Source organism: Zonotrichia albicollis, chromosome 4 (genome assembly GCF_047830755.1).
Source record: "Zonotrichia albicollis isolate bZonAlb1 chromosome 4, bZonAlb1.hap1, whole genome shotgun sequence".
In the NCBI taxonomy this organism is placed as follows: domain Eukaryota; kingdom Metazoa; phylum Chordata; class Aves; order Passeriformes; family Passerellidae; genus Zonotrichia; species Zonotrichia albicollis.
The window spans coordinates 46,828,686-46,841,979 of record NC_133822.1 but is presented as its reverse complement, the minus strand read 5'-3'; the positions used below and the strand labels follow the sequence as shown (position 1 = coordinate 46,841,979).

General features: G+C 35.7%; 1 protein-coding gene across 1 annotated transcript in view; it reads left to right on the top strand.

The window, feature by feature from the left end:
* ZDHHC17 (zDHHC palmitoyltransferase 17) overlaps window positions 1–12,967 on the top strand; it is a 65,536-nt gene extending 52,569 nt beyond the window's left edge. Inside the window, exons 12-17 of the mRNA XM_074539695.1 lie at window positions 1,744–1,806; window positions 2,959–3,052; window positions 6,258–6,341; window positions 6,747–6,904; window positions 7,738–7,832; window positions 9,837–12,967. Coding sequence (XP_074395796.1) covers window positions 1,744–1,806; window positions 2,959–3,052; window positions 6,258–6,341; window positions 6,747–6,904; window positions 7,738–7,832; window positions 9,837–9,975 — 633 coding nt within the window. The 3' untranslated portion in view covers window positions 9,976–12,967. The remainder of the gene's footprint in view (window positions 1–1,743; window positions 1,807–2,958; window positions 3,053–6,257; window positions 6,342–6,746; window positions 6,905–7,737; window positions 7,833–9,836) is intronic.
* Window positions 12,968–13,294: the final 327 nt, after the last annotated feature.

Genomic DNA, 13,294 nt, shown 5'->3' with positions numbered 1-13,294 from the left:
GTTAAGTGAAAAATGAAATGTGAAGTTTCAGACTTTTGCCATAGTGAAACAAATAGCCCATTGTGGGAAAAGTGTTAGTTAATTTTATGAAAACTTTCCAGACTTCTAAGCATCTCTAATTTTCTTTGCCTTTGTATTTAAAAGTATTGGACTGACAAACATTTTGAAGCTAAAACAGCCAAAACCCCAGGCAGTTTGGGGTGGGCTTTTATTTTGGCATAAATGTCAGAGAAAATATGGGTAATCTGATCATATCTAAGACATTGTATCATTATTAGCATCTCATATTGTTATTTTAAATTAAGTGCATTGTTCTCAGCAGCCAAAATGAGCATTGAATATGCCAAAATTATACAAGCAGCAAAACTGTATTGTTTTGTTTTGTTTAAGTTTCCTAGAAGCCAACATTCCACCTAAAATGAACTTTAGCTTCTCCTTCATGGTTATTTGTGAAAAGACCTGTGTGAATCAAAATCAGACCACTTGGAGTTAGGTTGTTATGTAGGAATGAAAATATAATAGCCATTAAAAGGATGGTGTCAATGAAATAGTTTTTGTGTTCTGCAATAGGCTATAGCTGAGTTCTTAGTCAGGATGCAGATTTGGATTTACTCTGAAAATTCGATTTCTGTTATTGCTAGTTGCTAAAGTAAATTCCCAACTACATTCTCCTCCTTCAACTGGACTAGATTAAGTAGAGTAGTCAACTATGACATTTTGGATTGGATTCAGCAAATTGCACAAATATGCAGTTTATTTAATGTACTTGCTTAAGTAGGCAAGTGTGGTTCCAAAAGCCTCATTGAACTGGGTAGGAATTGTAAAATGTAACTTTTTGAGGCAGATGCATATGGCTGTGAATGTTTTGGATTTCTTACATTGCAGCTAACCACATGGTAGAATGTTCTGTTGCTGGGGATATGAACCACTGTAGGACATGTGTGTTACCTTCATGCAGTGTAGCACTTCATAACATTTTCATAATTTGTCTTCAAGTATTTAATGCTAAGTTAGCCTTTAGCTTTGAAATAACCAAGTAAGAAAATTATTTTCATTTCAGATGAACACGTTATATTTAGAATTGTGTAGTAAGCAACAATTTCAGATGTTTGTTGTTTTAATATGTCATGTCCTTCATGCTGTGTTACAAAATAACCCAAATCACACTTAAAGCAAGGGAAGGAGTAAATAAGATATTCCTGTAGTTTGAAAGCATAGAAGGCACACAAAGGTTTACAAAGCACAGTGATGTGGATCTGACTGAAGTGATCCTGAGTCTGTACAAGTCTTGTATTTAAAAGCTCTTCATCTGGTCTTGTTCAGTTCTGTTCTCCTCAGGTTTGGGATTTTGCTTGTGGACAAGCAAATACTGAACTCCAGTTTTGAGTTGAATGTGCAGGAGACTATGCACATTTGTTTTTGCATCCTTTTGTTAGTCTGTAGTGTAGTGTTATATTCCCACTGAAGTCAGAGGGACTCATAATGAAATTGTCCAGGGTTCCAAAAGTGACACCAGCAGCACTGAAATCACAGTAAGTGACTAGGAATAAGTATAAACTAGAGTTAATTTAGAAGTAAATATACATATTGGTCTAATAAAGTAGATTCAAAATCAGTTTGATCTGAAATGAATTTGCTCCTGTGTGTAGAAAGTACCTGAAATAAAGGGTTCACAGCCACAGGTCTGAAAATGCTTGTCACCATTTGTTTATATGCTAAATTCTAATTTTATTTTTCCTGCAGACAATAGTAGAACTTGCAGAGACAGGAAGTCTGGACCTCAGTATATTCTGCAGTACCTGCTTGGTAGTATATTTTTCTATCAATTTCTCTGTTTATGTTTTTTTTCTTTATTGCTAAGCCAAAATTAGCGTTCCTGTAATGAACATATATTTGACCTTATTGCAAGTTTCAAAGGGAGAATTTATTTGTACTCTTTAATCTAAGCAGTGTTTTCAGTACATAATATGTACACAAAAAAAAAAATGCAACAGTGAGAGGAAAATATTACGATTTTGGAAATAACTTGCCATTGTCAAAATTCAAGTATCCAGAATATCTACCAGATTGGTTGGTTATACACTTAGCAAGTTATAAAAATCACATGTGACATTCCACTACCTCCATAACTCGCAGTAAAGTTATGTTGTGCTTCTAGTAAAATATTTTTTTCAAAAATCAAGTGTGTTTCCCTCTCTGACAATAGTCAGGAGTAGGGGGAAGAAGTCTTAATTTTTCTAAAACAAATATAACATATTTTTTCTTTGGAAGTTAACTAGCAGATACAAAATGCTCAAGCATATCAGTGTTAACACTGCAGAGCTCTGATGTATGTGGAACATGAATGCTGTTTGTATCTCCAAATTTGAAGCTGGAAAATTATATACAGATGTGGCACCTTAAAAATTATGTGTGTGTGTGTATATACATATATATTTCAGAACACTTCTTTCAAGACATAACCTTTCAAGAAAAAAATTCTGGGAGTAGTTTAGCATTTTAAGTTCCATTGAGGTCTGCTTGTTGAGTCGTATTTCTGTCTTTCGAAAATAACCTGGAAAGTTTATGTTGGAGCTTGGTTATGAATGGTACACAATCACGGAACTCAAGCTCATTCTTTATTTTCGTTGTTAAAAGCTGAAATGAAGCTGGTTGCTATACAAAGCTTAATAGCTGGAGGTGATAGAAGAACTTTGGATGAGGAAAATAGTTCTTTGTATAAGAAAAAAAAAGTGAAAATCATTTCAGTGCAGTTTTAAAGATGTTTGTGTTAAAAAGTGAGTAGATTAAGCTAAATGGCTAGGATTGCCTTTAGAATTACCTTCAAGTTTGAAGTTCTCTGAGGAATTAACAATAGCACAATCAATTTACATTTAAGTGGAGGGTTTGTGTTTTCTCCTATTTAAAATACATCAGGGTAACTTGCTTTTCTAAACAAATGTTTGTTATCCATTGCAGATACGGAAGCCAGTGAGGTCCAAACACTGCGGTGTTTGCAATCGATGTATAGCAAAGTTTGATCACCACTGCCCGTGGGTGGGGAACTGTGTAGGTGAGCAATTTGCTGAAATGCTCTGCAAGGTCTGCCTGTTCTCATTTCACAGTGGAAGTGACTTGGCTTCTTAAGAAAAGCTTTTCAGTACTGAGCTCAATTCTTCTTCTACTTGTGATTCTCTGCATTATTCTCATTTGTATTGTCTATTATATAGCCGTCCTCAAATTTGTTCTGTGTCTAATTCAGTTTGCTACATATGTATTTTAATTGACATGAAGTTCAGTAATGAAAAGATTCAAAGCTTTACTGCTGAAAAGGTATGTCCCAGTTCCACAACTGATTAATATCCATTACATAAGATGAAATTTTTCATTTTCACCAATATTCAGTAGCTTATTGGTAGAGTATGTGAATTTAAAATTGGTATGATTATACAAGTTAGATCCAGAATGACTTCCTATTGAGGTATTCTCCTCTTTTCGACCATCCAGGTTGTCTTTTGTTCTCCCCAGTGATTATTAAATGAATGGATATAAAACAGAAATAAAGTCTCTAAATGCTGCTATTTCCAGTCATATTTTTTGAGAAACTTATTTGAAAACCATTATTATGCAGGGAGCACTGAAGACCTCTCAGCTAGGAAATGAGTGCAGCTTGCTTCACGTGTTTAATTTTTTAGGACACAAGCAGAGGTAACTTTAATCTTGGGGAGGAGTTAAGACCTGGGTTCACTGACAGTTGACAGTTTCATAAATGCTTCATTGTAGTCCTTTCAAATAGATATAATAATGAATAATGAGAGTAGTTTGGTTTGAAAATCAAGACTAAAATCTTGGCATTTAAATTGTAATAGAGCATCTCTAAAGTCTCATTGATCAATTTATATCACCCCCTTCTGTTTTATGTTTCCTACAGCTGTTACTATCTGAGATATTTTTGGTTTATATTTTAGATGTTTTACAATGAAAAACTAAGAAATTTTTAATTCAGGCAGGGGAGCATGGGCTCAGGTTTTGCAAGATACCAAGAAGTATGTGTCAATGGGACAGAAAGATCCAGTATTTTAATCTGTAACCAGAAAAAAAACAAAAAACATATGGGGAAGGAAAGCCCTTAGTTTCAGTGTATGAGTGATGGGATTAGGGTAGGTGGAGGAAATGGTTTTTAAGTCACAGTGATGATGGAAAAGTAGAATCTGTCTTTTACTGGTAGTGTACAGAGAGGGGTAACTGGAGGTAAACTTAGGGCCCTTGAAAGTATGCTGGGAAAAAGCATTCGAAATCACAGTATGGGGGCTGGAGTGAACTGGAGGGATGGTGGTGTGAACAACCTTATATGGCTTCTCTGTCTCACATTGGTATGTGGTCACTCTAAGCATGGGATTGCAAAACAGAATCCGTTCTTAAAACAGCATTTGTGGTATGTTTGCCAAAAGGGAAACATGAATCATGCCTTTCTGGAAAGGTGGAATTTGGATGTGTGTGGAATGTGTTAAAAGGATAAGAATGTTGCTAAAGATAGGACTGAGAAATCTTGTAAGAGTATTTACAGACACTTTAAAATAAATCCTTTGGGGATAAAACTTGGCACATAAAGAGACCTAGAATATTTTTACCATTTTTAAGAGGTTGACAAAAAGTGGAGACTATTTGAAAAATAAAGGAATTGGCAACTAGGGCAAATTGTTTCCCTCAAAATTTTAGTTAAAATACAGCAAACAAATCTCTGGAAGTGATGATATTTATATTCTAAATTGAGCAACAAATAACGTTATGTTTTTCTACAGTTTTTAAAATTTTATTTTAACTGCGGAGGATGACTCTATTCCTGTCAGTCCAGGAGGCAGCTGTAGAGCACAGAACTGTGTTTTGCCTAATCTTATTCAAAATACAGGTTCTCCAGTTTATTTTTCCACATTTTTTTTCTTTTTAAACTGCAGTCAGGATTGTACTATTTGATTTATAGTTTTAAATGCTACATGTTTTTACCTCACATATACAGATTTCCTGTTAGGCAGAATTTTGTTTAATATCATTAAAGATGTTGCTGAAAGAAGCATCCCATCAGATGTTTCTCAGATGGGCTTCTAGGCCACTGTTTAACTTCTGTGTTCTTTATAGAATGTCTTTTATGAAACTTAACAGTTCTGAAATTTAGAATGCAAATGAAAGTGATACCTTAGGGACATTCCCACTGCTTTCTCATATGCCCTTAGGTGATTAAAGGCAATATTACAACATGATTTTGTGTTTTCAGGAACTTGTTTGATTTTCAAGGAAGTGTCTTATGTTTAGTCTAGTTTGTGTTATATGTATGTTTTTCCTCATCTCTTATTTATACAGTCTTTCAGCTCACTTGCTAAAAGCACTTGATTATTTTCTGCCTCCAGAGGATGCTCTTGTTTTAGCAGGGAAAACATTTGACATAATAAAGAAGTAAATGCTGTGCTGGTAAATGATGACAGCCAAAGCTTTTGTAGGCCATTATCATCTCTGTGGGTTTAGTTTACAGCCTGGAGCTCTTGGAAGGTTGCAACACTGGACATATTTTACCAACAGAAGGAAGGCTGAGTACTTCAGAATTATGATGTACTCTCATAAAAGGCATATTTTTAGCTCTGCTACTGTTAAAAATAGATCAGTCTTTTAGTAACTAAGTTTTCTTTCATTAGAATTCTGTCTAAAGCAGAGTCATTTTTATCCCATTCATTGTTATAGCTAGTTTCCTATACCTTGTTTGTTCAGTTACAGGTATTTGTTTTACAAGTTTTACTGGATATTTTATTTTTAGCTCGCTTCATCAGGCATCCAAACATAAGATTTGAGTTAGTTTATTATCAAGGAAGGTTGCATATTTCTTCATATTTCTGTTACTTTTAAGAAAGCAAACTCCATAGTTTGATGATTTTTCAGTGGCTTTTAAAAAATACTTATTAATGTGTAATTCCTGGCTGTTAAAGGCTCTGCAACAGCTGCCACCAGCTTTGCTCTAAATATTGTCAAACAATAATTTTATTAGTTCATGAAAGAGGTTACAAATGAATTAGTGAATTGCAGTTGTAACATGACAGAAAATTAAAGAAAAATTGCTTTGTTGTCTGAGAAATAAAAGAAAAATCATAAGTAAACCAGCTAATTTCACTGTTTTGAAGTTATAGGGGCTTAATATTGTAGCTTCTAAGCAAGCAAGTAAACTTTCTGGTGTAATGTTGTCTTTCTTCTGCTGGAAGTGTAGTAATTTGGTCCCTGTTGTGCAACTTTAGGAGCAGGGAACCATCGTTATTTTATGGGATACCTGTTCTTCCTGCTTTTTATGATCTGCTGGATGATCTATGGATGTATCTCTTGTGAGTAAATGTGATTTTTGGCTTTTTTTAAAATTGCTTTTAAATATTGCTTCTAAATACCTTTATCTCCTCATATGGATTTTTATAGGTCTTTGCCTTATCAGGGTTTTGGGTATTTTTATCCTGGCATTGAACTGCACATTAATATTTGATTATATTGGGTATTTCAATTTAGAAGATGTTTTTCTTGTTCTAGATCTTTTTTTTTTTCATCACAGACAAGTATGTGCATGTGTCATGTATTCAAGCAGCTGGGAAAGGAAGAGAGAGCAAGTAAAGCTCAGAATTCTGGCACTTGTCATTTTCTTGTTTAATTTAACACATTCTAATGTGGGCATTATATGTTGCTGTAAAACAAACATACCTTAAATCTTTGTATATTTTTTGACTTTTTTTCCCCTCTAGACTGGGGTTTCCACTGTGAGACAAGTTACACAAAGGATGGATTTTGGACCTACGTTACACAGATCGCTACCTGTTCTCCGTGGATGTTTTGGATGTTTCTAAACAGTGTGTTTCACTTCATGTGGGTGGCTGTGTTACTCATGTGTCAGATGTACCAGGTATGGAAGGGCACTTTGCTCATAATGCCATGTGTTGGGAGTGGCATAAGAATATCAAATAGTTCTGTTGTTTAAATTTTCATGTTCATTGTGCTACACCAAGTGTTTAATCTCTCAGCCTTGCTGGAGGAGGCAAGCATCTACTGTCTCTCAGTATTAGGCATCATTCAGCTCTAATTCACATGGCCCTTTTTTATTTTTTTGCAAGACGTTAAAATACCTACCTCCTGCTTTCCATTCTCAGAATGACAAAAAGGTAAAACAGACCAGAAGAAGGCAACAAAGACTAATAGAGGATAAGAGCCATGGGACAAATTTATAATAATGCTGTATGTTATTAACAGAAAGGGAGTGGTAACATGAAAGAGGATGCAATAATTTCTTACACTGCTTCAGTGTGAGTTGAGGCCATATTATTATACTCTAGTCTGACCAAACCCAAGTTGTTTTTCTTTTTATCCTTTCTATGGAAAGAAAAGTCATACTGAAAGCCTTGAAGTATGACTTGTCATTAATGAACCATGAGACTTAATTTCTATTTCCAGGAAATCTTCTGGAAAGATTATCCTGTAAGGCTTAGATAAAACTTTTCAGGAAGTTTAAATTTTGTCCTCCATTTTTACAATATTTGTCACTTACAACATATATCAATTTCAAAGTCGTATGGTTTGTGTTTGCTCCTGACAATTTCCCCAGTCAAAAACTCGTTTGTTTACAAATGAATTTTAAAATAAATTTAATCCAGTAAATTTGGTCCTTTCTCAGTCTGTCTTGTGCAGTACTTGGTTGCATGGTTTTATGTGAGCTAAAATACTTATTCTTCCTGTCTTAAGATATCTTGCTTGGGTATCACAACAAATGAAAGGATGAATGCAAGAAGATATAAGCACTTTAAAGTTACAACCACATCTATTGAAAGCCCATTCAAGTAAGTTTTGAAGCCTATACAATTTTCCTATTTGTGTAGCCTTGCATACATTTGAATCACGTTGCTTGTTGAAGCAGAACACACCTAAACACTTCCAGACTGTTTTCTCTACTTGGAGTGCTGAATCTGGTCAGCTATTTTCAGTTACACATTCTGTCCAGTTAAAGGAAGTGATTAATGTTTTGTAGCGTAGGAGGGACAAACACAGAAAAGAATGTTTTCCAGCAGTGGTTGTATTTCACTGTAGAGTTGATGGGGAAATAAGTGTCATCTTTATAAAGCAGATGCTCAAACCAGAGGTAGTTGCTTACTGCAGCATGTCTATGTTGACCTGGACATTAATTTCCACACTGGGCACTTTCTCCTGAGTAATACTTACTGTGCCGGTGAAGTTGCTGTGTGCAGTAGCTTCCCTTTTTCTCTACTGTGAGAAAAGAGACTTCCCCTTCTTCCTATTCATCAGGAAAAAAAAAGCTGTTTGTGGGGAGGGAGCAGGATGTCCCAGGAGCTGAAGTGGGTGTTGCATGGGTGAGAGCAAGCTGATGCATACAGTTTTTGGGCATCAGCATGTAAAAGAGTAGATTGGGATTCTGGTTTCTGTAGTGATGAGGGTGCGAGATGAAAGATGGGGGCTTGGGGATGAAATAATACTGAGATGGAATACAGGGTCATGGAGCAGCTTGTGGAGCCAAAGCAGGACATAAATGAAGGCATGAAGCTGGTATATTGGTGGGTTGAGAGCATGTTACGAAAGGAGCTGGAGAAAGAAAAAAGCACATCTCATCCTGCTGCACATGCTGTGCCTCCTGTGGGAGCTGCTACTCTTTCTGGTGCCACACAGGGTGAAGGAGATAGGAACTGTGATCAGGAGCAGTCAGCATGGATTCACTCAATCCTGTGCAGAGAGCTCTGGGATGACCCTGGTTGAGCCAAGGACCCACTGTGGTCCATGCAACCTGCCCATTCTGTGATTCTGTTCTATAGCAGATGGATTTCTGTGCTAGGAATTTGTGTGGTCTTTTTTTAATATCTCTTCATAGAAGATGTGGGAGAAGCAGACAAGCATTTCTTGTAGTTGCAGTGTTCCTACAGATTAGAGCTGTAACAAAACCAAATAATTTGCCTGGAAAACACAGGGTGGTGCACAGGATAAGAAAAAAGTGCTGGTTTGATCCCAAATTGCTGTCACATTCACAAACCATTTTAACTGAAATAGCTGCTATTATAAAAATTACACCTGAAAATAACACCAGATGTCTGAAATAACTGACTTGGCATCACCTGTCACATGAAGCATTGACATCAAATAGTTTCATCTCCTTTTTGCTTAGACCTGCTCTCTCATATATCATTACATGAGCTTCTCTTCCAGAAAACTATGATCTGTTCAGCCCATGTCTAATTAAGTTAAAAATTCCCAGCATGTTGGGAGTTTTTATGTAGGTTTCTTAAATATTTGACAGTTAATTGATTCAGCCACAGAAAGTGCTTGAATTGTTCATTTAATTCAGATCATGTTTTCTTAATTTCATGTTGTCAAGGGACCTGGTTGATTCTAGACCTGCAGCTGGTGAACCAGTATGTATGCAGAAACAGATACCAATAAATATGGAAATTATTCTAGGAAGACATTAATTTCATGCCATTTTGCTTTGCATCCATCTGTACAATGCAACTGTCCTCTTAAAACAAGATCTGAACTACCAGGTTGTGCTATGTGGTGATTGACTACTAAAAACATGTTTTGGTGGATAGTGGAAGAAAGTTGGTGTCTTGATTATGCCCAAGGATCAAACATTTACCAGTCTGGTGACCACTTTTAATTTCAGAACTTACTCATCAACTTGCTTATCAAGTATGAGAAAAATTCTGAACAGAGCTCATTTTCTAAAGTTAGAAACTTTAAGGGTGGAGAATCAAATTTGTAGGTAGGCAAAAGATTGTGTACTTTGTAAGATGAGCTATGATATTGCTTGCTAATGTGTGTTTCTCTTTTGTTTTTAGCCATGGATGTATAAGGAACATTATAGACTTCTTTGAATTCAGATGCTGTGGTCTTTTTCGGCCTGTTATTGTGGACTGGACAAGGCAGTATACAATAGAATATGACCAAACTTCAGGATCAGGCTACCAGCTAGTGTAGCACCACCTTCATCCTGTGAGCATATCATCCTGAGTGGTGCCTGGAAAATTTTCCCTCTCTCTCTCTCGACTCCGCATCCCTTGAAGAGTAGCATGCTATGTGTAGGGCTGATGATGAATCATAAAGGTACCTTCTCTTCATCAGAATTTTATTAACAAAAGTAAAAATGGACAGAATAAACTGCCAAACCTGATAAGGAAGAGGAGGAGGATCAAAAAGGGATTTTAACAGTTCTTAACATGAGAATTATTCATGACAGCATATTCACAGTATTTGTTATCGGGTTTTTTATTTAATGTCTTTCACAATGGAGCATGAGATTACTGAAGTATTGACATAAGTAGTTATATTGTGCTGAGCAGAAAAATTTGTATCCCAATATCAATTATTCCACTGAAACAAGAATCTAGAATATAAAACTAAATTTCATGATACAGAGTTCACTGATCGCTATGTTGTAGTTCCTGTAATGTGATTTTTTAAATACAGATTTTCTGTAGTAAGATGTACATTGAAAAATGTGCTTTTCAGTACTGTTATAAACATCCTGTGGTGGGGATCCCCTGTAACATGTTAAGTTATAGCAGTAGGGCACGTCAGGTAATGTTGAGTAAAAATATGTTGCCCATGTTTTTTGGTGATTGTTTTTGCCACCAGTTAGTGGTACAACTAAGTACTTGTAACAACCCTGTTCTGAAATAATGTAATCTGAAATAAACAGCTGCGCCAGTAAGGAAAGCTTTTCTGTCAAACTTAAAGCCCTGCCTAAATGCATGATACACCTGTAAAATTAGTTTACAGTATATAATGTTCAGGGAAAAAAGTGGGGAAAAAATAATTATCTTTGAAGTAATTGTATAAGCAACTTACAAACTAGCAATGTTTTAGTATTAGGTTTGGTCCTCATACAGTACAGTGTAGTGTATTTGGAGACACATTGGAAGAGAAATTACATGGGGGATACCACAGATGTAAAAGCAAAAGTCTCAGTTATTAAAAGACAAGATAGTTTAAAATTGAATGCAATTGGAGAAGAAGAACCCAAAGTTGCCCGAAATGCTCATTTCATTTGGATGTGAAATAATGGAACCCAAACTTTAACAAAAACAAAAAATTAAGAATCCCCATAATGGCACGTGCGCACAGAAAGAGCAGAGCAGTGTTCTGAGGAAGATGGTGCGTTGGCACGTGGAGATCACCCTAATTTCTGTTTTTAAGTTCTCATGCTACAGATGTGTTTGGAAGGTAAGGAATGATCTGAAATTGCATTCCAAAGGAGCTTTTCTTGAATGTGATGCACTGATTTTTGTTATGGTGTTTTCATATACTCATAGTGAATTGTTCACTGCTTCCTTAACTATTGTTTACAGAGAGACTGAGAATCAGTTTAGTTCTCTTCTAAGTGCTGTAGCAACCCAGTGGTTCAAGGAACCTGTGAGGGGAGTTTGGGGAGGGTCCTGAAAGCAGATGTCTGAGACCAGTGTAAAGAATGTGTATCTGTATATAAATAATTTATCAAATAGTTTTCTCTCTGTGAGTGTGTGTTTAGTGTGTTTAAAGCTGCTCATTTTCATTTTATTCAACCAAAAAGTATAGGAAGATATCTAATGAGCTTTTAGTGATGTTAAATATTGCTGTTAATAGGCATTATGCCCTGCAAATTCACTGCATGTTTGATGCTTGGCAAAATTAGCATTTTCTGTAATATGCAGATTACAGATAATAAAGCAATCTAGTGGTATTCCCGGCCCTTGCCTTAGTAGGAGGAGCAGTGAAACTGTAAATAGTTGATGTTCAGTATTTGCAAGTAAACATTTTTTCTGTAGTTGTTCATTGATCTCAAGACACACACTTAGTTTGCAAGTACCAGATATCAGGATTTACAGAAGTGCAGCATCAGAGTCCTTGAATGTTTAATACTGGAAAAATCAATGCTGTCTTGGACACTTAGCAGGAGAGGTTTGGGTATAGGGATGAATAAGCTTTGGCTACTGTTGTCAGACAAAATTTTTAATCCTAACAAAAACATGCTCTATTTCTGTGAAAACAGTTGACTTCAGTTATTCATATTTTTTTTCTAGTCAGAAAAAAGCATGAAAGCTTTACACTATGGTTTGTTTTGATCACCAATGATGTTCTGCATATTTTTTTATTAATTTCTTTTTTCACATTTTAGCTGGGGGTCAGTTGGCTTGAGGAGCTTCAATACACTTTATAAAATATCACCCAGTTCAGTGCATGATGCAAGTTTTGGTCACATTTGCCCAGTAGCATTAAATGCCATGAATTGTATCATGCACTCCATGTCAAAAGTGTTTGCAAAAGAAGAGGTGATCCTTGGTAGCACGTAGGAAGTTCTGCGCTATTTCCATGCCAGAAGCTCTCTGGTGACATATTTGTTGAGACCTGCAGAATGTGAGCGATAGTAGGTAGTTGTGAAAATTAACATGCATATATGGATTTGGGATGTATGAAGTTTCCAGTGCAAAATGGAACTTGTCTTGAGTAACACTGAATTGTTGATGTGAAATCATAAAGCAAGCAGGGGGGAGCCAACTATGCAGCATTTTTTCTGTCAAGTTATCAAACTTAAAATTCACTTGTTGAACCAAAACTGCATTGCTTCTGAAACTTAAGCTGATCTAGACCAACAGCAGATCAGACCAACTTAATCTGACATAGGTAGAATAAATAGGAATTTTGTCTTGGCCCTAAACATGTGCTGTTTCTTTGCAGGTTTTTGTATTCTTTGATGTCCACCAGATTTTTTTTCAATTAATGTGTAAAACAGCATCACTACATTTTAAGCTGTGGATTTTTTTGTATATTATTTATAACTGTGCCAAGTATTATTTTAAAACTGTCAAGATCTTGATGTGTATTACATTGTGAACAAAAAAAATCTGTAAAATGTTTAATAAACTAGCTCTCCTTACATAAATTAAATCTGTTAAATTTTGTAAGTTATTAATCAAATAAATATTGACTCTTAGATGCAGTGTTTGTATTGACTTGGGGTGTGATTTCATACAGTGTAGTTTGTGTCCAGTTTCAGAAGCCTTTCTGGAAAAATGTACAGGTGTCTTACAGATGGCATGCACCCAAATATGAACAGATGTGAAATCCTGTGATTTACTACACTGTGGTAAGTTACACCTTTGCACTACCAATTAAAGTTAGCATTCGCTAAATTAAATATTCCTGTCTTTTGAGTGAAGCATGCTGGCAAGCATGCTTTCTTAAGGGAGAACTCCATCTAGGGAATGCTTCATGTGGCCTAATGTCCTTTCATATATGACATTATGATAATGTCATTTGA